Source organism: Lepidochelys kempii, chromosome 9, assembly GCF_965140265.1.
Source record: "Lepidochelys kempii isolate rLepKem1 chromosome 9, rLepKem1.hap2, whole genome shotgun sequence".
Lineage (NCBI taxonomy): Eukaryota > Metazoa > Chordata > Testudines > Cheloniidae > Lepidochelys > Lepidochelys kempii.
Window position 1 is genome coordinate 16,811,620 of NC_133264.1, and position 26,809 is coordinate 16,838,428.

The 26,809-nt window shown below is 42.3% G+C and overlaps 2 protein-coding genes across 2 annotated transcripts in view; one reads left to right on the forward strand and one right to left on the reverse strand.

Moving 5' to 3' along the window:
• Nucleotides 1-26,809, forward strand: part of PHC3 (polyhomeotic homolog 3) — a 113,180-nt gene that overhangs the window by 24,933 nt on the left and 61,438 nt on the right. The gene's annotated exons all lie outside the window — the stretch shown is intronic.
• LOC140916865 (A-kinase anchor protein 4-like) lies at nucleotides 1,836-4,307 on the reverse strand. Its single transcript, XM_073358752.1, has 2 exons — nucleotides 2,906-4,307; nucleotides 1,836-2,806 (listed from the first exon to the last, which is right to left on the reverse strand). The coding sequence occupies exons 1-2, from the start codon at nucleotides 4,305-4,307 to the stop codon at nucleotides 1,836-1,838; spliced, it is 2,373 nt and encodes a 790-aa protein (XP_073214853.1).

Sequence of the window (26,809 nt, forward strand, 5' to 3'; positions counted from 1 at the left end):
TCCTGAAATCCTGGGATTATAGGACTAAAAATACCTGGAGATCCTAAATTCCGGGATTAAACTCCCTAATATCGCCTCTGTGATAACCTGTTGTCTCTGACATGGGGAATGTTTCCTTTGATATTAATGTATGGTATATAGTATCATGAGAAGAAGTGGGCTTAATAGTCCCTATCTCTCTTTTCAATTTGGTGTATATCTCAGGGCAAATATCTGTATTGCTTTAAAGGAACAGTGTCAACTTGAAATCAATTAATTGTTTAGGGCAGTGTTTTCCAAACTTGGGACGCTGCTTGTTCAGGGAAAACCCTTGGCTGGCCTGGCCGGTTTGTTTACCTGCCACGTTCACAGGTTCGGCCGATCGTGGCTCCCACTGGCTGCGGTTTGCTGTGCCCGGCCAATGGGGACTGCGGGAAGTGGCGCGGGCCGAGGGACATATTGGCCGCCGCTTCCCACAGCCCCCATTGGCCGGGCACAGCAAACCACGGCCAGTGGGAGCCGCGATCGGCCAAACCTGTGAACGTGGCAGGTAAACAAACCGGCCAGGCCCGCCAGGGGCTTTCCCTGAACAAGCAGCGTCCCAAGTTTGGGAAACACTGGTTTAGGGGAAAAGAAAGTTAAAAGTAATGTTAGGGACCACATTTGTCTTTGTGCCACTCTGCTCGTTTGAGGTTTTACAACTACATTGTATCTAAACAAATGGGGAACTGCTATAGTGAAACTTCATTTGACAGCCATTTTTGTACAGTTAAGGTAAATAAATTGGAAAAAAAATCTCTAAACTTTCAGTTATTGTAATATTACATATATATTTACAGATACATGTATGCTTTTTATTTTTAAGTTGACTATGTCCCTTGAAGTATGGGGCTTGAAAAATACACTCACTCTGGGCAAGGAGGATCCATTAACCTCTGCAGAATCTAAATTTTGATTTTAAAATTTCCAACCTTTTTAGCCTTTCTGGTTTTGAAAAAAACCTTCCAAATATGAACAGAGCATAAATTAATGTTGCTTCATCTTTTTTGCAAAGAGATGGCTCCAGTGCTTCTGCTGCTGTTGGTAACTTTGCCAAACAGCAGCAGTGTAAAATTAACAAGACTCTGCTCATTTTTACTGCTACCGTTCTGAACCCTGTGGATAGCAGAACTGACAAGAATTGTGTTAATTCTATGCTACAGCTGTTTTAGAAGGCTCTAAGCAGGAGCAGAGGCAAACTCACTGGGGAGGACACACAAATGTGACTGGGAAGTAGCTACAGGAACACAGATCTCTTCAATCCCACCTTCTACTCCCTGTAGCATCCAGCAGGTTCTGAGGAAGGAGAAGAGACAAAAAGCTCTTTCCAGCAACTAATGGACGATGGAGATAAGTTTTTATCTGACACCTGCTAGTCAGAGGATGATATGAAAGACAAACCTGTGAGCAGGACCCATGATCAACACCCTAGTCAAAACTCCAGTACCCTTCCACTTCCAACAGCTTATGGCAGGGGAGCTAGGTTTCTCATTACGGCATTGCCTCTGCATCTTGCTGGTGGATACCTTCCTCGCTTTATCTATCTTATCTATCTTTGTTCCAGTACTGTCCTCAGGCTAGTATGTGTGTGGCAATTTTTAAATGTCTGATGAAGTGCTTAATAAAAGAATTAATGGCAATAGGGGTGGTATTTTTTTTATTGATGATATTGCTCAGCTAGTGCGTAACAACCTGAGGAATTCAGTGTAGTGTTGTCTCAGGAAAATCAGTTGTATTGTTCTTGTTATTCCAGCAGGGAGTTAAGATGGGCATTTAGCTGGGCTGAAGTAACATGAGAGGGAAGAGTTGGCACTTGTTCACAGGTTAGCAAGCAGCCAGTCCAACAATCCATAACGAGACACATTTCCCACAGCGGCATCAATCTGTTGTTTTTCAAAGTACCTCATTACCTCCTGGATAATATCCCCCACGCTGCAGCCCTTCTTTGCTGCTTTTTCAGCCAACAGAGGAAGCTTTTTCAAATTCCCTTCCTCTTCATTCATGAATGACAGATTGGGCACATTGAAGTGGGAAGCAGCCATCCACTGGAGGATAGCCTGGAGCTCCTGGTTCTGTGTGCTGCTGTTGGTATTCTGGTTGTTCACTATCACTTCAGAACCGGATGATAAATCTGATAGCTGTTTTCCACTTGACTTCACTTGTGAAGCTTCCCTTGACCCTTCTTTATCAAAAGCTGTGGATTTGTTTCTTGAGAATGAAGCACCAGCTGCATTTTGCTCATCTGATAGGTCACCTATCGCTAAATCAGAATTGTTGCATTTAGTCATGAATAAACACAAGTTCATCACAGATTCCACCAGTTGGTCAATAAATTTCTTGTTTACCTGATCCATGTTGTCAAACTGATCTATGGCTGAACTGGGCTGTGTAGATAAGGCCTTTTTGCTGGACTCACTATCAGTAGTGGCAACCTGTTTAAAACTCTTGTTTGTCTCACTGGAATTGTCATCTATATTGAAACCAGCCTCACGTAAGACCTTCTGGATGATTGATAAGAGGATACTTGATATATCACCCTTTTGGGAGTTGAGCTCTTGGGGAATATTCCTTGACCCAGCAGCCATTGCAAGAGACTTGGAGCTTTGGCTTTTCCCAGCCTTTTCAAAATGAGATTCACGAGAAACAAACCCAAGTGAAGAAGTGCCTGAATCATGAGCGGTTGAATCTCTGCCACTGTTTGTCTGTTGGATTAAGTGCTGTTGTAGCAACATTAATGCTGTCACAGTGAGGTCTTTTGCTAGTGACTCTATTGAGGTGCTGACCTTTTCTGGCTTTTTTTCCTGATTCCCTCTTACCTTTTCTGGAGCTTTGCTTGCAGTTTGTTTGGAATGCAACATGGTTAGTCCCTCCTTAATTATGTGCTCACTTACTTTCTCAGCACAGGTATACATCTTTGGCTTTGGTTTTTCCCTATCCTTCTTTTGTGTTTGTGTTTTCAGTGTTGCAAACTGCATACTTTGAGATTTTGAGTCTGATGGGAATGCCGTTTTCAGTATGGAATATGCTAGGCTGTGAGACTTGGACTGTCCCTTATCGTTTTGCTCTGCTACAAGGACATTATACAGCCGTCTTACCATTACTTCCAAAATTTCAATAGATTTCTGGCTTCCCATGTTATATAGATTCTTCTTCACTGTGGAAGCAAAGTCAGAGTCTGTCATGAGCACCCCTGTGACATTATGCAGATTTTTCATGGTTGAGTCTATCAAGTCTGATATGATGTCTTTGGTGTGTTTGAGGATTACTCTCTTCAAAACTACACAAGCTGGGAGTGTCTTACCATCCTTCCTTTGAACTTTCATGGTCTTCATAAATGAGAACATCATGTCTGAAGCAACCTGATTTGCATAAACCATTAACCCCTTGCTCACAGAAGTACCAGAATCATCTTGCCCAGACTGTTTTACTTGCTGACACATTTGTTTATTATCAGACTTTTCCCCCTGTCTACAGCCACTTTGATTAGACATCTCACCATAGAAGAGTGATGTTCTCTTAGAACCTGGAGTATCTTCCTTCTTGGTAGTCTTTTCTTGAGATGGCCTGGGGGATGGTAGTTTACCCTGGGGTTTCTGTGTGCTTGCTGCAGTGGATTCATTCACTGTTTGTGATGCAGTTTTGTTCACAGAACCACGGGGATTGTTATTTTCATGAATTGCCTGGTGTATACACTTACTGGCAGCACCTTCCAATTTATCTGCGATCTCTTTACGTGCCATTTGAAAAACCAAAGAACAGAGCTTATTTACATAGCATGAAACATTATCTGGATCTCTTTTTCCCTTTTGGGCACCGGCAGACTTTAAAGATGTGTCACTGTTCTGGGACAACGATGAATCAACAAAGGTGTTGCTGTCTTTGTGTTTCTGAGGGGTATCTGAAGGGGTCAGTGCATGCTGGAGTCCAGCTGCATATTTCTGAAGGTCATTGTTGAGCCAGCTCACAATGCTGAGTTCATCAGTTGAACCTTGTTTGAAAAGACATACTGCTCCTTCAGTTTTAGAATGATTTTGCTTCTCATTGTCCTTTATTACAATGACTTCTTTTTCCTCCAGATTGCCCAGATCAAGTTCATTTGAAGGTTCAGAGATGTTACTGTACTGGCTAGCAGCTTTCTTTGCTTTTGAATCTTTGCCCTTTACATTCAGGCTGGAGACATCTACAAAACAGATCACTTTCCGGTCCTGGTCCTTCTGTTCATCAGGGTTGTAGAGGTCTACTTTACACACACCTGCTTGGCTATGTAACCAGTCAACTTCCTGAGACATCTTTACAGGTTAAAAGTAGAACTGTAACCAGTGTTCTTGTGTTAGATGAGCTGCTATGATGACCCTGCCAGACTCGAGATGTTGCCTCCTCTCTCAACTTGCCATGGTCTTCTACTGCCAGATGGTATCTTCACCTTTGTTAACACATCGTTTCTATAGTAGTGGTGACATCATAAAGAAGAGATTTTTGCCAACAACTAGTGGTGTGTTTCCAATTATTTAACACGGACTTGCTATAATTTTTATTTCCTTTTTAGCTTGTGAGAAGTCTGTCCTGCATTGTGGGGAAGTTGGATTTAGATACAGGAGGTGCAAGAGAAGAGGGTGGTGTCTTTGTCTATTTCATCATATAAACAGAAGCACGTCTCATAACCATAACCAAGGATAAAGGCAACCTATGACTTGACAAATAAAGCATTAAGCTGTATTTTTGCTGGAAATAGTAATACTTACACCTGAGAGAGAGATCTGTATATTGATAATACAACACAGAGTTCAGCTTTAAAGGAGAAGATACCTCTGGAGACAAACACCTTGGAGATATTTTTCTGGAGGACATCCTGAGACTATGTTTTAAAATATGTGACATATGCTGTTGTCCTGTCCAATCCTAAATTTTATTAGTCCCAAAAACCAAAGCAAAATTAACTTCTCTCTTTGTTACTTACTCTACTCACTGGGGAATGGGGGCTAGAACAAGTGCCCATGACAGTATAGTTGCTGTGGTAGTTTTGGTGCTGACAGGGAGGCAGTTGTATGGATAATAATATTTAGGGATTTTTCTATATGTATTGAAAGGATAGATGTTCATGAGACATGCTAGCACTTTGGCATGTTCAAACACAAGCTTTCATTTTATCTACCTTAACATACATTGTGAACAACCATGCATTATTAATATCTGTTTCAACTCTGAAAATGTACTTTGTCATTCTGGGATTATGGGATTCAATATTTCTTGTTTTACTTTCATTCTAGATTAAATGTGCTCAATTTTCAAGTAAAAAGCTTTTTCCTAACTGCCTGTCCTGCAACAAGTCTAGAATCTGATAGGCTGATTACTTTCCCTCCTGATCACCACAACTAGCAGTAAATGTCAATTATGTTCTGTGATGCTTGTGCAACTCCATAATCTTTACATTATGCCTTACGCAGCCTCTCTGCCTTTAGTGATTGCACAGGTGTAGCTGTTTTGAATTTAGTAAACAATTATAATGATGAACAAGATAACATGGGGTCTGAGTCAAATCCCGTTAAACTCAGTTGGGGTATTTACATTTGGTATCTTTATTCTTAGTTATGTTGCCTTTGCAAGGCTATGGAGTGTGTGTGTAAAAAGCTGGTGGGGGGGGTGACACAAAGAAAACCCCAACCCTTCAAATCTTTACTTTTTTCACTGAAGACAGATGATATGACTGAATAGACACACAGGCTTATCTGTTAATTAAGAAGGTGCTCTTTTTAGGTAGAACAGACTTCCTATAGAGCTGAGCCAATATTAAAATATGTCCTTTACCAATACTAAAGTTGGTTCATTTCAACAGAATCAGTGCCCTTTAGTTGTCATGAATATATAAATTTCTGAAAGGAAACAATGTTATTTTAAATGAATGCAAGTATGCATGAATAGATTCAGTATGACTATACATATGTTTGTTTACATATGAACATATTCATTTTATTATTGCTGAGAAGTCCTTTTCCTGCCACCCTGTATATATACAGTCTTTATCTAAGAACAGTATGGGAGTAGGAAGGTTACTTAAATAGGAAGTTTTTATGGGAGACTGGAAGAAATTCTTCCTGTGATTAATTAGTGTACTTCTTTGTCACTCAGTTTCATACAGCAGACACATACTGATCAGTAGTCAAGAGGAGGATTGAGGCTAGATGTTACCTAGGTGATGACATTTCCATCAACTTCTGGGACCATAATTTGATGTGTATGTGGAGTGATCATATTACATAGCATATCTCTGAATAGCTACTTTGCAAGGCAGCAGCACAGCTTGAAGTGCAGACTTCAGGTGGCTTCCAATGCCAGTCAGCAAATAGAGAGGAAACAGAAATTGCTGGCTGAAGATATCAGGCAGTGGGGAAGTGTAGATAGAGATGACCAGTCAGAGGCATTTCTGGATTATTTGAATGTTTCTGTCAATGGTCAGCCATTGTTCCTTAACACTGTGCTGACAAATTTCCTTCTTCAGTTGGGTTTTTGGAAGAATAGGTTGCTTCTGATTTTGGGTGAGAATCTCCTGTTCATGATGTGGCTGGGGAGGAAGACCATGCCATGGATGCACCTGTTCCCACTGAGACAGAGTTGGCTGAGGCGCGTTCTGTAGCTGCTAGTGGAGGTTTTGGCAAGGATTTTCCTTGTGATAGGGTATCCCTCATCTCATACTACTGATGGCTTGACCAGTCTGCTTTTTCATGTGTTTTATAGGTACAGCTGAGGGAAGGTACTCTCTGCAGAGTACATAAAGACAAAGTGCCAGTTAAATTTTGATGTATAAAGTTTGCCATTGGCCACAGCTATGCAATATCTTATTCTTAATACAGTGTGTTATGAAATTAAATGTTTTAAAAGGGTCGAGCTTTTGGTAGGGGAAAGACTGTAGCACACCCAGAATATACTTTTATTCACTTTTATGCAATACACACCCATGACTATCATCTGGATAGAAGGTAATGGTTCATTAATTTTCATCAATGTACATCCAGAAATACATGGGTTTGTTGTTTACAGGGTTCATATAGTGTGTGTAGTCTTAAACATTCATTCTCTGTGATACACACTTCATTTGTAAGTGGGGATGATGAAATGATGAACTATTTTCTGACATACCTTTTTTTTCTAGTCTGAAAAAGCCAAAATTTTTATTATACAAGTCTGAAACAATGTCATCACTTATACAGGATGGCACAGTGCTGCAGGAAGCAACAGCAACTCCCACATACATAGTGACATGTTTTCTGAATGATATGATATATTGCGTGATAACTGTAGAGTCCCGACAGAGCCTCTTACACTATGTGGAATGGTCTGGGTGCTGCAGTGAAACACATTGGCAACAGAAAATGAGTACCCTCCTTTCACCTGATCACAGGGTGCATATCTCTGATGCCAGCAGCAGCAACACGTACACACGCACTGTGCATTTGCTGAATAATAGTGAATTACATTATGTGGGATTTATAATAACCTTATAAGGAATAACACAAGTCACATAAATGCCCTTTGTGATGCAGGCTGCATTTGCAGAAGCAGTAGCAATCTAAAGAAAACATGTGCAAGGTGTAATAGCACTCAGTGATTTCTCACTGCATTTCTCATATACTGTCAAAATGTAAAAATGTGTATTTGCAGATGCAACCTGAATCACAAAGGACATCTGTGTGTGTTGGAAAAGCCAAGGTTATAACACTAATATGATGTTATAAATTATTTCTCTCATAAAGTGATATTTACCCTCATTCACCAAATGCATTTGGTGTGCCTAATGCTGTGACAGCCTCATGGATGACAAGTCTAAGGCCTCATGGGTGCTGAAGGGATATGCATAACACTAGGTGATATCTGCCAATACAAACCCTGTGCTGGCATTTGAAAAGATGTGAGTAGCTAGCCTCACTTACCACAATTTTCCACCACCAAGATGATTGCTGCTCTAGGTGCCTAGTTAAACAAGAGCTTAACTTTAAGCCCATGGATAGTCCCACTGAAGTCAATGGGATTATTTGTGTGTAAAGTTACCCGTGTGCTTAAGTTTTGCTGATTTGGGGCCCTAGTGTGTATATTGAATGGCTTTGCAGTGCTGTGGATTCTGTCCTTGCTGATAGGCATACTTGCTTCTTCATAGGCCGTGTGGCGAGACAGCCATTCATTAAAATAAACAAAATATGGCAGATATAAAAAGCATGCAAATACAAAATGTTGAGCATATGGTCTTCAGTAGCAGGCCCTAGTGCATGTTTATCTGATCTTGTTTAGATAAAAGCCAAATACATCTGAATACTCTTTATTCATCTTGTTTGAGGACTGGATTTGGGAGTTCACCATATGCTCTCTCCTCAGTCTTTCTACTTTATCTTCTGTCACTGTATCCAGAAATTGCTGTGGTGGTGTGGTGTTTGTTTTGCTTGTTTGCTGCAGTCTACTGCTTGCAGCAGCAGTACTTGCTTGTGAGGATGACTGTACTACTAAGCTGGTGGTGTCCATGTTACAAATGGCCATGGTCTTCTGCATGGTATCATTGTGTTGTCTTTGTGGCAACAGAATCCTTCTTTCCTCCACTGAACACTTTTCTAGTCATGATGTGGCTTAGGTGTTGATACGATCACCAATAATTAATTTTTTTTTATGGGAACAAAACATTAGTTAAGCTACAAAGCAGAGAGTTAATCCTCTGGTTGGCAGTGAAAGATACAGTTATTTAATGTAGACACTACCAAGGCAGACATAGGCATGGGCGAAAATTCTCCTCCCACCCTACTCAATGCTGGGAACCACCATAGACAGATAGTGATAGCTATTGGTATGTGGCAGATAGATTTAGAGATGACAGTCATTTTTGAATACCATAGTGGTGATGGTCAGAAAATAGTGTTCAATTCAAAATCATTAACTAAATCAATGATACTCAGACCGTAGTGGTTCAGGAGCCAAATTAGTGATCAATATTACACAAAAAAGCCCTAGTAGTGTGAATTCATTGTTTCATTTACTATATACTCACAGAAAAATGACTGACCCAGTATTCGACAATTGGTTAATAACATAGTAAAAGCATCCTGATTGGTTAATAACTTGGATTGGTTAATAATTAAATCACACAGTTTTTTAATATGTGCAGCAAAGAGCTGCAGGAGACATATTAAAGAGCCACTTGCAGCTCCAGGGCCTCAGTCTGAATATCCCTGAACTAAATAATATACATAGTTGAGTTTAAACCAGAAAAACAAGGCCAGACATATGCCTTACAGTAGCAACAGTTGGACTTATGGAGCACACAGTTGAACATGTAAGAGGCAGAGGCACCATTATAATACAACTGGAAAACATTATGCATGCACAAGTGCCAATAGACTATTGGTAGGTGCCCAATTTGATGGCATTGAATGTAGTGGTGGTGGTCAGAAGCTACTGTGGTATTCAATATTGGCAACAGCAAGAGAAGTATTCCACCCAGAGTCCATCCTCTACCTGAGAGAATCAAAGCCACAATGAGTTCTGGAGGCATGGCTCCAATTTGTAAAAGGTAGGTCATTCAATCACGGACCAGATCCAAACTCTGCTAACTGAAGTGAATTACCAATGATGACCAAAGAGATTTTGTAAATAATCTGTAAACTCAATTGTTTGTAATATTTGCAGAATATTTTCAAGTGAACAGATATGAAAAAAATTGAGATTGGTTCATGAAGCATTCATGAACCAAGAACCAAAGAAGAGCCAATATTTGATGGGCTTGCAATGCTCTGAATACTGTTTAACAAGCACTATCATGTATCCAGATCACAACATTTCCAGTCACATATTTATCTGATTTTTAAGAAAGTAGTTAATTTTTATTAATTCAACAGGGTTGTAATTATGAGATCTGAGTTGATTATCTAACTAATACAGCGCTGTTGAGGTTGTCTTGAGGCAGATTTGGGAACAGCAAGTGTCATTTGAATAGCTATTGTAGATTGCCATTAAAAGTGAAAGATGTGCCAATGAGTATTGGAAATAAAAGAGCTAAATTTTGTGGAATGGGATCAGCGGGCTGTGTTTTGGTGAGGTGATTAATCCTGTTTGCCTCAGGGCATCATTGGGTTGCTCTGACAGACCAGAAAAGAAGTTAGATGGCGGGAAAGTGCAACAGGCTTCCCCCCTTGGCTCCATTAGACTGATGTTGGAGAGCCTGGGTGATTTTCCTGTTCTTTAGGAGGGATGTGCCCCTCATTTATATCCTCAGAGCATTCTTCCTTGAAGGGTGATGGGGATGTTCCTGTGTGGCTTGAACTGACCTCTTTTTCTTGTTGCTCATGTTGGGAGTTATAGCACATGCTTAGGAACCTCTCAACTTAGATGATTTGATCCCCCATTTCCTTGAATATTCCGTGTCTCAGTTCTCCATCCACAGACCTGTTGTCATCCATTCTTGGAAAGCTTTCTTGGTCAAGTTCTTTATCCCTATCTTTTTCCTGGTTTGTTGCCTGGGGAAACGCAAACACCAATAAATGATGATAATACACAGAGTGAGACATCTTAGAAAAACCTGATTCTTAGGGTATGTCTTCATTTTGTGGAGGCGAGTATGTTCTTAACCAACTCAGGTTAGCTAACCCGGGTTACAGTAGTAGTGAAGATATGGTGACTCTGTTTTTAACTCAAGTTAGCAGCTTGAGTTAATACCTATATGGGAGCCTGGGATGGAACTTGAGTTGCTAACCCAAGTTAAAAGCAGAGTTGCCATGTCTTCACTGCTGTTTTAAACCTGAGTTGGCTGATTAGCTAACCCAAGTTAAGAACACACGTTGTTTTTTTTTTCTTCCTTTTCATCAATGAAGGCACACTCTGAGTGGACAGAGTGCCTCAAATATAACATCTCAGAGAAATTTCCTTGGCCTGAACAATGCAATTCCATTGTCTACACGCTATATTTTAATCTGGCAATATAAAATTAAAACATGTTAAAGGGAAGGAGGAACAATGACTGGGACATGATACTAAATGATCTTATTCTCTAGATATCTATTATCAGACTATTGAAAAGTCATAGAAACAAATGTCAGAGGTGGAGATGATGTCATCTGGTCCGTTTTTCTGTCAAAATAGGATTGATCCCTCAAAACATTTTTCCACGGCTTTGTCCAGGATAATTTTTAATCTCTCAGATTATGTGGCTTCCCATATTTCCCTTGTAAAATCATTTAACTAGCAGGAAGTGTTTGTGTCCTCATTTTGTCTTTTAATTTCATCTAATTTCTTTTAGTTATATTTATGCAAGAAAATCGATATCCTTATTATTTACCCTTTCTAATCGTTGTTTAGCCAAATTATGTACATTAAATTGTTTTAATCTTTCCTCATAAACCTCTCCCTTTAGTCCTCTATTCATTGCTGTTGCTCTTTTCCTAAATCCTTCTAGTTTGTCAATATCTTTTCAATACCGAGTGCAGAATTTAGCAGTCTCATCAGAGCTATTTAGCTATATATATCTTTATAGTTTGATGTTTTTGAGTGTCCAGTACCAAATTCCACCATTTTTACTGTCTGTTGCAAACTAATATTCATAATTTTCTGAGTATGAATTCAGGAGAGAATAGATCAAATCCATGATTAACTGTATAAAATCCAGATATATTACATTTACTACATTAATTTCATCCACTAAATCCACTATTCCCTTTTTTATTTAATATGTAAAAAACATACCTCTCCACCTCTAATAGACTTCATCCATCAACTGCTCAGCAGTGCTCCAGATAGAGTACAGCAGCGCAAATGTTTGAGGATCTGTTAGCTCGCTCCTGTAGGGTGTGATGGTAGCTGGAGTTGCCTGCCACTGCTTCAGGTCCTCTTCTTCTTGGTAGTATACATCTGAAGACACAGTACAAGTCTGGTACTCTTTTTTTCAGCTCCTCTTTGTGCACAGCCTGAGATGCATTGTGTTAGTGGCTGTCCTTGTGGAGAAAAAGGGCTGGGTGGTCCAGAGACTCTTGTTGCTGACTCTCCTTGTAGACTGTAGACCATGATGCATCACTCAGGTGGTTCTGCCCCTCCTGCTGCTGCCCATTGTAGGACTCTCCAGTTGGCACAGTGGCTATTTGGTCCTTTCTCATTTCTCTTCTCTCCTTCCTTCTAGCTTCCTCCCTTGTATACCACTTTACTTTTTTCTGCAGAAAAACAAGACAGAGTTTATTAGCTGTCCCTGTTCCCACATTAAAAATCTTGCACAAACAGAAGTCTTGGCCTTTTCTGTTGGAGGCCTATGACTTAATCATCCTGGGGAGGTCCCGGACGACTGGCAAAATCTTTAAAAAAAGGGAAGAAGGAGGATCCTGGGAACTACAGGCCAATCAGCCTCCCCTCAGTGCCTGAAAAATCATGGAGCAGTCCTCAAGGAATTAATTCTGAAGCACTTAGAGGAGAGGAAAGTGATGCGGAACAGTCAGCATGGATTCACCAAGGGCAAGTCATGCCTGACTAATCTAATTGCCTTTTATGATGAGAGAACTGGTTCTGTGGACGAGGGGAAAGCAGTGGACGTGTTGTTCCTTGACTTTAGCAAAGCTTTTGACACAGTCTCCCACAGTATTCTTGCCAGCAAGTTAAAGAAGTATGGGCTGGATGAGTGGACTATAAGGTGGATAGAAAGCTGGCTAGATTGTCGGGCTCAACGGGTAATGATTAATGGCTCCATGTCTAGTTGGCAGCCGGTATCAAGTGGAGTGCCCCAAGGGTCAGTCCTGGGGCCGGTTTTGTTCGATATCTTCATTAATGATCTGGAGGTTGGTGTGGATTGCACCCTCAGCAAGTTTGCAGATGACACTAAACTGGGAGGAGTGGTAGATACGCTGGAGGGTAGGGATAGGATACAGAGGGCCCTAGACAAATTAGAGGACTGAGCCAAAAGAAATCTGATGAGGTTCAACAAGAACAAGTGCAGAGTCCTGCACTTAGGACAGAAGAATCCCATGCACTGCTACAGACTAGGGACCGAATGGCTAGGCAGCAATTCTGCAGAAAAGGACCGAGGGGTTACAGTGGACGAGAAGCTGGATATGAGTCAACAGTGTGCCGTTATTGCCAAGAAGGCCAATGGCATTTTGGGATGTATAAGTAGGGGCATTGCCAGCAGATCGAGGGATGTGATCGTTCCCCTCTGTTCGACATTGGTGAGGCCTCATCTGGAGTACTGTGTCCAGTTTTGGGCCCCACACTACAAGAAGGATGTGGAAAAATTGGAAAACATCCAGTGGAGGGCAACAAAAATGATTAGGGGACTGGAACATATGAGTTATGAGGAAAGGCTGAGGGAGCTGGGATTGTTTAGCCTGCAGAAGAGAAGAATGAGGGGGGATTTGATAGCTGCTTTCAACTACCTGAAAGGGGGTTCCAAAGAGGATGGATCTAGACTGTTCTCAGTGGTAGCAGATGACAGAACAAGGAGTAATGGTCTCAAGTTGCAGTGGGGGAGGTTTAGGTTGAATATTAAGAAAAACTTTTTCACTAGGAGGGTGCTGAAACACTGGAATGCATTACCTAGGGAGGTGGTAGAATCTCCTTCCTTAGAAGTTTTTAAGGTCAGGCTTGACGAAGCCCTGGCTGGCATGATTTAGTTGGGGATTGGTCCTGCTTTGAGCAGGGGGTTGGATTAGATGACCTCCTGATGTCCCTTCCAACCCTGATATTCTATGATTCAATACTGTCTCCCTCCATACAGGCCACAGCATGTTGGCAGCATCCTTCAGACTTTCATTTATTTGTTTTTACAAGATAAAATATTCTCACAATTTTTGAAAACTCTTTGTAATGGTGCCCAAAGGTATGTGGCTCTTTCAACCTATGTATTAGCTAAACTGCAACTGTAAAAACCCTTTGTCATATCCTTAGATCTCAATCCTCAAGTCCTAACAATTTCTCAGTGACATAAGATAAATATTGTAGTGTTTTGAGTGATGCCAGAGTGAGTAAAGTGAACAACAGGATGTGAGAAAGTATCCCAGCTCCCATTACCACTGCAGAACTACAGCTGCGGAGACAAAATAGCACATGATGCTGACTGTGACACGGCAACTTGCACTTACTTTCTTCTGAATTGACATGCCCAACATGACACTAAATTTGTTGTGGAATTGCTGAAGCTATTGTGTCTCTTCCTCTTCACCATGTTAGAGAATTTTGCTACTTAGTCTTTACCCATGCCACCCTACAATACAATACAAAGCAACAGTAAGGCAAGAAAGTAATCTGCTCCCTTCATCATAGAGAGGATGATGATTATCATGGTTGACTTCATTAGATCACCAGCAGAGAGCCCAGTTCCTGTTAGATTTGGCTTTATGACTGTCATAAATATAAAGGGAAGGGTAAACCCCTTTAAAATTCCTCCTGGCCAGAGGAAAAATCCTCTCACCTGTAAAGGATTAAGAAGCTAAAGGTAACCTTGCTGGCACCTGACCAAAATGACCAATGAGGAGACAAGATACTTTCAAAAGCTGGGAGGAGGGAGAGAAACAAAGGGTCTGTGTCTGTCGGTATGCTGCTTTTGCCGGGGATAGAACAGGAATGGAGTCTTAGAACTTTTAGTAAGTAATCTAGCTACGTATGTGTTAGATTATGATTTCTTTATATGATTTAGAAAAGAACTGTGCTGAATAGAATGACTATTTCTGTCTGTGTGTCTTTTTTGTAACTTAAGGTTTTGCCCAGAGGGATTCTCTATGTTTTGAATCTAATTACCCTGTAAGGTATCTACCATCCTGATTTTACAGGGGTGATTCCTTTACTTCTATTTACTTCTATTTCTATTAAAAGTCTTCTTGTAAGAAAACTGAATGCTTTTTTCATTGTTCTCAGATCCAAGGGTTTGGGTCTGTGGTCACCTATGCAAATTGGTGAGGATTTTTACCAAACCTTTCCTAGGAAGTGGGGTGCAAGGGTTGGGAGGATTTTGGGGGGAAAGACGTGTCCAAACTACGTTTCCCAGTAAACCCAATTAGAGTTTGGTGGTGGCAGTGGATATTCCAAGGACAAAGGATAAAATTAATTTGTACCTTGGGGAAGTTTTAACCTAAGCTGGTAAAAGTAAGCTGAGGAGGTTTTCATGCAGGTCCCCACATCTGTACCCTAGAGTTCAGAGTGGGGGAGGAACCTTGACAATGACATAAGATCATTGGGAGTTAGATGATTTGGTTTCTTAGTGACCATGGCAACAGTGAACCCAGTTACAATGAACAGCTATGTCTTCCCTAGTTTTTTTCAGAAATGTCTGGCTCATCAAGTTCTGGTCTCCTAAAAAGTCTAAGGGTATGTCGACATGGCGGCTGGGAAGTGTGATTCTCAGATCAGGTAGACATACATGTGCTAGCTCTGCGCAAACTAATACAGTAAAAATAGAAGTGTGGCCATGGCAGCACAGGTGACAGCTTTGGTTAGCTCAGGGGTGGGCAAACTATGGCCCGCAAGCTGTTCTAAGCCGGCCCGTGAGCCGCACCACACAGCTCGGCCCCACTTCAGTGCTCCGGCCGGGGCACTGGGTCGGGAGCTGGACCACACGGCTCGGCCCCGCTCCGGCCAGGATGCTGGGTTGGGGGCCACACCACATGGCTCCCAGAAGCCAGGGCATGGCCCCGCTCCGGCTCCTGTGAGCACCAATGGGAGCTGCAGGGGCGGTGCCTGTGGATGGGGCAGCGTGCAGAGCCGCCTCTACATAGGAGCCGAGAAGGGACATGCCACTGCTTCCAGGAGCCGCTTGAGGTAAGCGCCGCTCAGAGCCTGAACCCCTGAGCCTCTCCCCACGCCCAAACCTCCTGCCCCAGCCCTGATTCTCCTCCCACTCTTCAAACCCCTTGATCCCAGACTGGAGCACCCTCCTGCACCCCAAACCTCTCATCCACAGCCCCACCCCAGAGCCTGCACCCCCAGCTGGAACCTGCACCCCTTCCTGTACCCCTGCCCCAGCTCTGATCCCCCTCCCACACTCTGAACCTCTTGGTCCCAGCCCAGAGCACCCTTCTACACCCCAAACTCCTCATCCCCAGCCTCACCCCAGCGCCTGCACCCCCTGCCACACCCCAACCCCGATTTTGTGAGCATTCATGGCCTGCCATACAATTCCTATTCCCCGATGTGGCCCTTGGGCCAAAAAGTTTTCCCACCCCTGGCTTAGCAACTCAAGTACGTATCTAGAATGTTAGACAGGTTTGTACTCAGGTGGCTAGTTGGAGCTACTGCCATGGCCATCGTGGTCACACTGCTATTTTTAGCATACTAGTTCAAGAAGAGCCAGTACAGGTATGTTAACCCAAGTTGGGATTCGCATCTCCCAGCTGCTATGTAGACATAACCTAAGGAAGATTATGTGACTCTTGGTGAATTTATATTTTTGGTGCAATAAATCAAGCAATCTCAGATAGTCATAACCTATTCAATCATCTAGTTCTTCCTTTGTCAATGTATGATTGTTCCTTATTGATTATAGTGCTTTCTTCAATTTTAAATGTCTCAAATGCTGTGGCTTCTATGACTTAGCTTAGGATACATACTTTTCCATATTCTAATACCTGCCACTGTCAGGGAGTTAGTTATCTGACTAGAGTTTTCCTTTATTAATTTTTATCCATTTATTTCCACGGTTTGTCTAGACTGCAGTTTTGTTTGTGATGTAACTCAGGTTAACTAAAAACAAATATTTGTGAGTGTCTAGACTAGCATTTATAATGCTAATTTGAGTTAGCTGGAATCAATTAATTCGGGTTGCAGTACAACCAAAAACTGTAATCCAGGGCAGTGCTTAAAATCTATCCCTTCCAGTCTGCACTGTATCGCACTAAATAATTCCTCTCCATTTGTTGATGTTGACACTCTTACACTTAAGCTGTTATGTTCTTCTGATTACAGAGACAAGATGGGTCAGGTAATATCTTTTATTGGACCAACTTCTGTTGGTGAGAGAGACAAGCTTTCGAGCCACACAGAGCTCTTCTTCAGGTCTAAAAGCTTTTCTTTTTCACCAACAGAAGTTGGTCCAATAAAAGGTATATTATCTCACCCACCTTGTGTCTGGGACCAACATGGCTACAACTACACTGCATACAACATGTTCCTCTTATGTCTAATGTAGCCAAGAGATACATATTTAGTGCTTTTAATCTTTCCTCATAAATCATTTCTTTCAGCCTTCCAATAATTTGCTCTTTTCTGAACTCCTTCCAATTTGTCAGTATTCTTCCAGATTCTGAGATGCCCAGAATTAAAAAATTCTTGTATATCAATAACCCCTTTTGTACTTCTGTTAAGTATTATGTATCATACTGCAGTATTTTTCCTTTTATTTTACTATTTTCCAACCCAATTTGTCTTTGGTACACGCATATGTTGTGCAATATGATAAACTTTCTTTCAGTGCTTGCATATGTCCATTACACTGGAGGTATTTACATGTCTTGTGTACCTGTGCCAGAGTTTCCCCTAATAGTAGCCACAGACGCAGCCCCACCCACAGCACGGCTCCTTGTATTCCAAACGGACAGTAAAGGATGGTGACACCCTTCCACTCCTTCAGTTCCTTCTTATGGTTTGTAGTCAGAGCAGTCTGTGTTTACCGCCTCGTTCTTTGGGAACAGAGTTATGGATACATACTTATTCTTCCTAGTGGTACTGTTTTTGTTCATTGCACATTTTTCTTATTTTCCTTTTTGTTAGAAGTTTTCTGTCAATTTTTCTGAGTAAGGCAAGCTTCAGGCTGTTGCCCTGTACCACGGGATCCCATGCCAACGTCCCCAGGTTTCAAGCCTTGTTCTGCTTGCTGAAAGCTGATGCCTGGCAGTAGTCCTCATTCCTGCTATCTAAAGTGCTTGGATGATGGCCGTGTAAGAGACAGGTGCTCAATTTGCCAGGGCTTCAAGACCAGGACAAAGAAGCTGCAGGAAGAGCACCTTTGATATATTCTTGTGGAGGTTTCCCTTAGACCAGTGTCTGAACCCCCTTTGTTCTCCAAGGGGATTTCATTGACAACTCCTTTCCAGAGTACTCCCCATTTTACTGGCAAATAGGAGCCATAGGAGATCCCCATCACTGGGACCATCTTCTTCAAGGTCAAAGACATCAGACCAATTCCAGCCTCAGAAGGATAAGAAGTTGGTATTGGGCTCTTTGACATTTGCAGTGAAAGATTCCTCCATGGAGGTTCGTTCTGGTGCCAATGGTAGAGCATGCCCTTTGGCTCCCCACTTTCTGTTATTGGTTCATACTTTCTCTCATTGACCTGAGACGTTAACTCTGGTGTCCTCCAAGGGACCGTTGAGACTGGCGACTTCCTCTGTTTTGACACTATATCAGACATCTCTGATTATGGTGGGACATCTGCCTTTATTGGTACTGACAATGCTGGAGGCCTGTGTGGCGGATTATGCATTTGAGGCCACCGCTGCTGTTAATTCAGGGTGAAGACCCTCATCCAGCACCATTCCAGGTACCGTAGTCATCAGCTCTGGCAGTTTGCTGTGGGCACATCAACCACAGTCCTGCTACCCTTTCTTCAGGCTCCTCCACTGCTGTATTATCTCTGTTTTGTCACACAATACCAGCAGCTAGGAAGCTGTCCATGCTTTCTCTGGTACCATGTTCCCGGAATAGATCCTGGTCACAGTCTCCAACAGCTGCTCCCAGTACTGCACCACGTTGGCTCTCAGAATATTCCACTTCTTTGTCAGAATCCGAAGTGGGCTTTTGGATCTCGCGCTATTGACAGTCTAGGGTTTTCTTCAGACCCTGTTCTCATACCCACAAAAGGAGATATGAGGAGATTAGAGCCAGAGATTAGGACAATTGGTGCAGGCACAACTGCGGTCTGGGGCCATACCAGCCTCCTCACTGGCTGTATTGAATGCCTTGGGGGATACAAATCAATATTTCCACTCTCTCACAGGAGCAGATCACATATGAGAGATGCTAGTGATGCTTGGTACCAGTCTGCCTTTTGACTCAGCATTACTGGATTTAACTCAGCCTGCTATGCACAGTGGTATTGAGATATATCCTGAAATTTCTTTCTATTCCCTCTTCCCACTCCTTCTTCATGGACCCCCTCACGAGTCTCTACTGAGATAACAAGTGCAAGATACTGTGTTCTTTGGTGCAGGGTTTTTTATTCCTGATACTTTCCAATACCCAAAGCCAGAAGGGAGTCTCAGACCCAGTCTAGATCTTCTGAACCTAAATAAATACAACAAGAAGTAAAAGTTCCGTATGGTATCCCTTGCTATTGTTATCCCTTCCCTAGTTTCAGCAGACTGGTGTGGTACTCTCAACTTTACAAGACACTTACTTCTGTGTGGTGATCCACCCGAGTCACAGGAAGTTCCTAAGTTTCGTGATATGAGATCATTACAGTTCACTATTCTGTTCTGTCCTTTTATCTATCATCAGCACTGTGGGTTTACAGCATGGTGGTGTGTATGGTGGTAGCTGCCTATCTCTGCCAGCCAGATGTCTGTGTAGCCCTACTTGGGTGATTTGTTGCTTTGAGATCACTCCAGACACCAAGTAGAGGCTGCTATCCATCGCACTCTCTGAACATACAGCACCCTGGGCCTGAAGTTAGAAAACACAGAAAAGTCAACATTATCACCTCTACAAAGAATAGAGTTCATTAGAGTGGTCCTGGATTAAATTTTTGCCAGGGCTTTCCTGCCTTTCCCCAGAATCCAGATCATATTGGGCCTCTATACATTGCTCAAGGATCAGCCAGGAACCACAGTAAGGAATTGCCTCAGACTCATAGGTCACATGGCAGCAGTACTTATGTGACCCCTCATGCCCAGCTCTACCTCAGGGAAAAGTAGACATGGCTAATGTGAGTTTGTCACTCTCAGATTCAGTATCTGGACAGGCTGGTATGCATTCTAGACAGTGTAGCTGTCTCTGAACTGGTGGATGAGCCAAGACTGTATGGGGGAGAGGGATGTCTCTTTTTCTCAACCTTTCCCTTCAATCACTTTGATAACAGCGCTTCAGCCATGAGTGGGGAGCACATTTGGGAGATCTTCAGGCTCAGGGTTTGTGGACTGCCCATGAGGCCACCTTACACATATGTTCTTGAGTTGTGTGCAATATTCTGTGCCTGTGAGCAGTTCCTGCCTCACATTCAGGGCAGGACTGTCCAGGTTCTCTAACAACATTACAGTGGTATTTTATGTGCGCTAGGTCAGACAGCCTGTGCCAGGAGGCAGTCAAGTTGTGGAATTTCTGCATGTTGGAGCTTGGTCAGTCTCAGGGCCTCTCACTTGCTAGGTGTTCAAATGGCCTGGTGGACAGCTTGAGCAGATACTTCAAATTAGACCACAGATGGTCTCTCAACACAGTGGTTCTAGCTTGAGTGTTTTTTGTATGGTGATTTCTGAAGGTGGACCTGTTTGTGACTCAGTAGAACAGGACATTTCTCCAGTTCTGTTCCAGAGTAGGTCATAGCCCTGGGCCAATTTTGAATGGTTTCCTGTTTCTATGTATGCATATCCACCAGTGCCCCTTATTCCCAGAGTCATTGTCAAGTTGAAACAAGATTGAGGCAAATTGATTCTTGTAGCTCAGGCAGCCCTGGTATTGTGATCTACAAAAGCTGTCTAACCCAGGTAACCCTTGCTATTGTCACTAACCAGACACTTGATAACTCAGAATCACAGCTGTGTGCTGCACCCAAATCCTCAGGTGCTACACCTCTCAGCATGGTTTATCAGTGGCTGACAACAGAGGACACATACTGTTCAGTGGCAGTCCAGAATGTCCTCCTTAATAGTAGAAAACAAGAGTAGGTAATCCTCCATCTGGGCGGTTACACATAATATCCCGCATACTCAAACTATGATTCAAAGAATTCTGGACTACTTCTTTATTAGGGCTGTCAAGCGATTAAAAAAATTAATCTTGATTAATTGCGTGATTAAAAAATTAATCACAATTAATCACACTGTTAATACCCATTTATTTAAATATTTTTGGATGTTTTCCAAATTTTCAATATATTGATTTCAATTACAACACAGAATACAAAGTGTACAGTGCTCACTTTATATTTATTTTTGATTACAAGTATTTGCACTGTAAAAAACAAAGTAGTATTTTTCAATTCACCTAATACAAGTACTATAGTGCAATGTCTTTATCACGAAAGTAGAACTTACAAATGTAGAATTATGTATAAAAAAAACTGTATTAAAAATAAAACAATGTAAAATTTTAGAGCCTGCAAGTTCACTCAGTCCTACTTCTTGTTCAGCCAATCGCTCAGACAAACAAGTTTGTTTACATTGACAGGAGATAATGTTGCCTGCTTCTTGTTTACAATGTCACCTGAAAGTGAGAATAAGTGTTCTCATGGGACTGTTGTAGCCAGCGTCCCAAAATATTTATATGCCAGACACGCTAAAGATTCATATGTCCCTTCATACTTCAACCATCATTCCAGGGAACATGCATCCATGCTGATGATGGATTCTGCTCGATAACAATCCAAAGCAGTGCGGACCGACAATATTCATTTTCATTATCTGAGTCAGATGCCACCAGCAAAAGGTTGATTTTCTTTCTTGGTGGTTCAGGTTCAGTAGTTTCCGCATCGGAGTGTTGCTCTTTTAAGACTTCTGAAAGCATGCTCTACACCTCGTCCCACTCAGATTTTGGAAGGCACTTCAGATTCTTAAACCTTGGGTTGAGTGCTGTAACTATCTTTAGAAATCTCACATTGGTACCTTCTTTGCGTTTTGTCAAATCTGCACTGAAAGTGTTCTTAAAATGAACAACATGTGCTGGTCATCATCTGAGACTTCTAGAACATGAAATATATGGCAGAGTACGGGTAAAACAGAGCAGGGGACATACAATTCTCCCCAAGGAGTTCAGTCACAAATTTAATTAATGCATTATTTTTTAATGAGCATCAGCATGGAAGCATATCCTCTGGAATGCTGGCCAAAACATGAAGGGGCATACGAATGTTTAGCATCTGGTCTGTGAACTGAGGAGCCATCAGCTCCATCCAGACAGGCTTCATGTCTTGTGAAGGCTGTTACGAACACAACTTTGTCCTTCAGACTGCCATCCACATGGCCAGAAGGGCATGGAGGCAATGTGCCATAGCATGGATCGACCTGCTTAATGCATTTGGATCGATACCCCACCAGCACATTTTTGCCACGCTGCAAGAGTTTGGGATGCCTGAAAACTCTCCAAATGATCTGGGAACTTTTTGAAGGCTGCACCACCACCATCTGCTCCATAGAAGGAGAGACGCCTAAAATTCCTATCCGTAACAGTGTGAAGCAAGATTGTCCCCTCAGCCCCATTGTTTTCAACTTAGCCATGGAGCCGCTCATTTGAGCTATCTCCAGTGGTCTAGGCAGTTTTGACCTGTATGGCAACAGTGTGAATATCCTGGGCTACACAGACAATCTGATCCTGATCGCAGACAACCTCGAGTATCTCCAACAAAAGCTCGACATCACCAGCCAGGCTGCTAACTGGATGGGACTCCACTTCAATGCTAGGAAGTGCGCATCCCTGCATATTGATGGCAGTAGGGGGGACTCTGTCTAGGTGATGCCTTTTCAGATCCAGGGTGAACCTATGATCTTCCCCAAGGATAGGCAAGCATACCAACGTCTCGGCACGCCCACCGGTTCCACGTACAGCAGACACCTGAGGATACCATCACGGAGATTCTACGAGATGTGGCCAGGATCAGCTCCTCCCTACTGACACCATGGCAGAAGATCAATGCCTTGAACACCTTCCTGATCCGCATATCTCATTCATCCTGAGGGAATCTGCCGTGGTGAAGGTACCTCTGAACAAGGCAGACAAAAGCATCAGGCAGCTAGTGAAGAAGTGGATGTTTCTTCCCCAAAGAACCAGCAATGAACTGGTGTTCATCTCACACAGGCAGGGCAGCACCAGCATCCCTTGTATGGGTGATCTGTACAACATTGCGGTGATCACTCACACCTTCTGTCTCCTGATGTGCCCAGATGCCATGGTGAGAAACATCACAGAAAGTGCCCTGCAGGATGTAATCAAAAAGTGAACTGCCAGAACCCCCTCCAACTAAGATGTTGCCACCTACCTGAGCTGCTCACTGGAAGGTGAATTTGGAAGAGATGGGGGAGACTTTGCTTCACTCTGGACTTGTGTCCGCAACGCTACATGATGACTGGAGAAGCATATTGGCTGCCGCTGGATGTGGTGCGAAGAATGCCAGGAACTGGGACTCCTGGTCCCACAGGTGAAGAACACAGACCATATAATCCTGTGAAATCACTCTGAAAGCTAGAACCATGCTGGAGAGGACCCTGAAGGATGCCGTCTGCTGCCAGTATGTAGAAAAGCTGGACCAGGGCAAGGTTCAAGGTGACGTGCAAGTGGGATGCCAGCAATCACTTCCTCTCTGGCGGCAGCTTCACCTGATTTGCCAACTAGCGGTTCATCCACGGGGCCTGGCTCAACTGAACAGAGCTGTCCGCCATGGGAATCAGGACAGACGATGTAAGAAGTGCAGCTATGCCAGCAAACAGTGTCCCACCTCCTGTGTAGCTGCAAGCCCCATTCCAGAGCCTGGGAGCGGCGACACAACGCCATCCAAGATCACCTGATTAGAGCCATCCCACCACCTGTAGGAAGGGTTGCCATGAACTCCACCATCCCTGTAACCGACAGCCAAATGTGACTAGACATCGTCATGACCAGTGAGGACCAGAAGAAGATCATCATGGTGGACGTCACAGTGCCCTCGAAAACAGGACCCCAGCCCTCCACAATGCCCAAGCTCGAAAGGAGGAGAAATACTCCCCTCTGGCTGAAACCTTGAGAGCTGGGTTTACCAGGTTCAGATACACGTGTTGATCATCGGAGCCATGGGCTCATGGGACCCCAGTAACGAGCGAGTGTTGAGAGAATGCGGAATCAGTCGACACGACGCTCAGCTGATGCGGCAACTCGTGGTGTCAGATTTCATCAGGTGGTCGAGGGACATCTACATAGAACACATCATCGGACATGAGTAATACCAGGAGAGAGAAGCTGGAGTGCCTATGAGAAGCGCAGTCAGGAAAGTAACTGAAATACTTTTTGTGTCTTCTAAATAGACAACAATTTCTAAATGCTCAATTACTGAGGGACAATCTTCACTCATTGATATATTTTGCTTTCTACAACAAAATCTCTACAACTTTTCATGTGTGATGTACCCGAATACTTGGATGCTAATATCTAAACTGTATTCTTAAATTAATTCACCTAAATTTGAGTTATTGCTGATTATGTACTATATGTATCATATGACTTTTAAAAACAAACTTTATATTTGTGTATAATCTAAGCACTATACCCAGATGTACAGACACTCTTTTCTCAACCTCTGTATTTATAAAATTTTAACATTCACTTTAATGAAATGTTTAAATCTGGAACATAAATACCTTGCAATGCCAGCCTCAAAAGTGCCGTGCAAATGCCTGTTCTCACTTTCTGGTGACATTGTAAATAAGAAGAGGGCAGCATTATCTTCTGTAAATGTAAACAAACTTGTTTGTCTTAGTGATTGGCTGAATAAGAAGTAGGACTGAGTGGACTTGTAGGCTCTGAAGTTTTACATTGTTTTGTTTTTGAGTGGGTTTATATAACAAAAAAAATCTAAATTTGTAAGTTGCACTTTCACGAGAAAGAGATTGCACTACAGTACTTGTATGAGGTGAACTGAAAAATACTATTTCTTTTGTTTATAATTTTTAAAGTGCAAATATTTGTAATAAAAATAATATACACTTTGCTTTCAATTACAACACAGAATACAATATATATGAAAATGTAGAAAAACATCCAAAATATTTAATAAATTTTAATTGGAATTCTATTATTTAACAGTGCAATTAAAACTGCGATTAATCGTGATCAATTTTTTTAAGCACAGTTAATTTTTTTTAGTTAATCGTGTGAGTTAACTGCGATTTAATCTACAGCCCTACTTTATATCTTAGCGTTTGCTTTAGCCCTCAGCCCAACTAGGATGCATCTGACTGCAATTGCTACACTTCACCCTCAAATTGATGGTAGAACTGTTTTTACTAATCCTACGATGACAAGATTCCTGAATAGATTGTTCCTGTCTGCTCAAGTTCAAGTACACCAGGAATTTGAATTTAGTTTTGTCTGCTCGTATGGGCCCTCCATGCAAGTCTTTAGGCTCCTGCTTGCTTTTGCACCTGTCAGCGAAGTTAGCCTTTTTAGTGGCCATCACCTCAGCAGGAGAGTGGGGGGACTAAATGCTCTAGAGAGACATAGTCTGGTTAGGCTACACCCTAAGTTTCTGTCAAATGTAGTATCTGATTTCCACCTGAATCAGTCTACGTGCTTACCAGTTTTCTGCTCAAAGCCACATTCTCACAAGGATGAAAACATTCCTTTTTCCTTGAGGAGGTGATATTTCACTGGACTAAATACACTGCATTGGGAGTTATTGGTAAACAATTTTTGTTCAGTAGTGGTTCAGTTGTGCCTTTGTTTAACTATTAATACTCGTTAGTAATATGTCAGTAAAACATGTGAGGCTCTTTGTAATGTTTAGTAGTACTAATAGTATGAATGTTCTTCTGTCCCCACTTAAGCTTTAACATAGCAGTCTATGAACCTCAGAAGGCTATGTGTTTCAGTTTAGATAGGCACCAAGAGTTCAGTATTTATCCAGACCTTCAGATTTGTCTCCCTGACCTCCAGGATGCTTCTCCCTTTGCTCAAGCTCTTTGGAAAGGGTAGGTATTATTTCTGTTTTTAGCCTGGACAACCCAGGCCACTAAGGGAGTGTGTCTTTGAGCCAGGATTAGAATTCAATATTCCTAGCCCCCAGTGCAGCGCTCATTACTAGCCCACATCACTGAAATAATATAGCGGAAAGCATTATTTTATATTTTGAAATGGTATTCTTTCTTTTTTTTCTGCAACCTTAGTTAACTGGTTAAAATGGGAAATGACTCTAACTGCCTGGTGACCATGTATGGGTGAATCTTAGTGACAGAGGCCAAAATGATAGAACTAAATGTAGGCACCTAGATCCATGTATAGGCACTCAAATAAAAGTGGCCTAATTCTTAGAGATGCTGAGCGTTTCTCACTGTCATCATTGTAAGCTGTGAATGCTCAGTACCTCTGAATATCAGGCCACTTGTATTTGAGAGCTTAAAAATTGGTCTGGGTTCATAAGTGGTGAGACTGCTTTCGACATCCCTCTAAAGGAGTTCATTTACACAAGCCACAGATACTTTTATTTCAGTACATTGTTGTAGGGCACAGCACTAGCTGTTGCCTCAGTTTTGAGGGGAATATTGGGGTGACTTACATGTTTTATATATTTTTTTACATTTCTACCTTCCACATAGTTTAACCATTTCTCCCTCCTGTACAGTAGAGGAGGGTGAACTTGAAAGGAAGAGACCCCAAAGACCGCAGAACAAATATGGACATACTTGAAAGAAAGAGCCAGAAAAAACTGCCACTCAAGAGATATGGGGAGTAAGGGCTAGTAGGTGTTGAGTGAGGGATCCTCTGTGAGAAATATATCTCAGGGAACAGCAGGCAACTCAAATAGCTAGCAAGTCCCCACAGAAGTAGTCAGAATCCCTTCTAACAGGCCAGGCAGCAGCCCACAATGGCCTGCTCTCACTTCTGGCATAGAAACCCCTGGACAAAACATAGCAGCTAGCCAGAGTATTGGGTTGTTGAACTGCACAGTATGTGGAATTGCAGA

Coding starts and splice junctions, on each gene's coding strand:
- LOC140916865 (XM_073358752.1), bottom strand. CDS start 4,307: ATGTCTCAGGAAGTTGACTGGTTACATAGCCAAGCAGGTGTGTGTAAA. Junction 2,807..2,905: donor TACCTGTGCTGAGAAAGTAA/GTGAGCACATAA, acceptor AAAAAAAGCCAG/AAAAGGTCAGCACCTCAATA.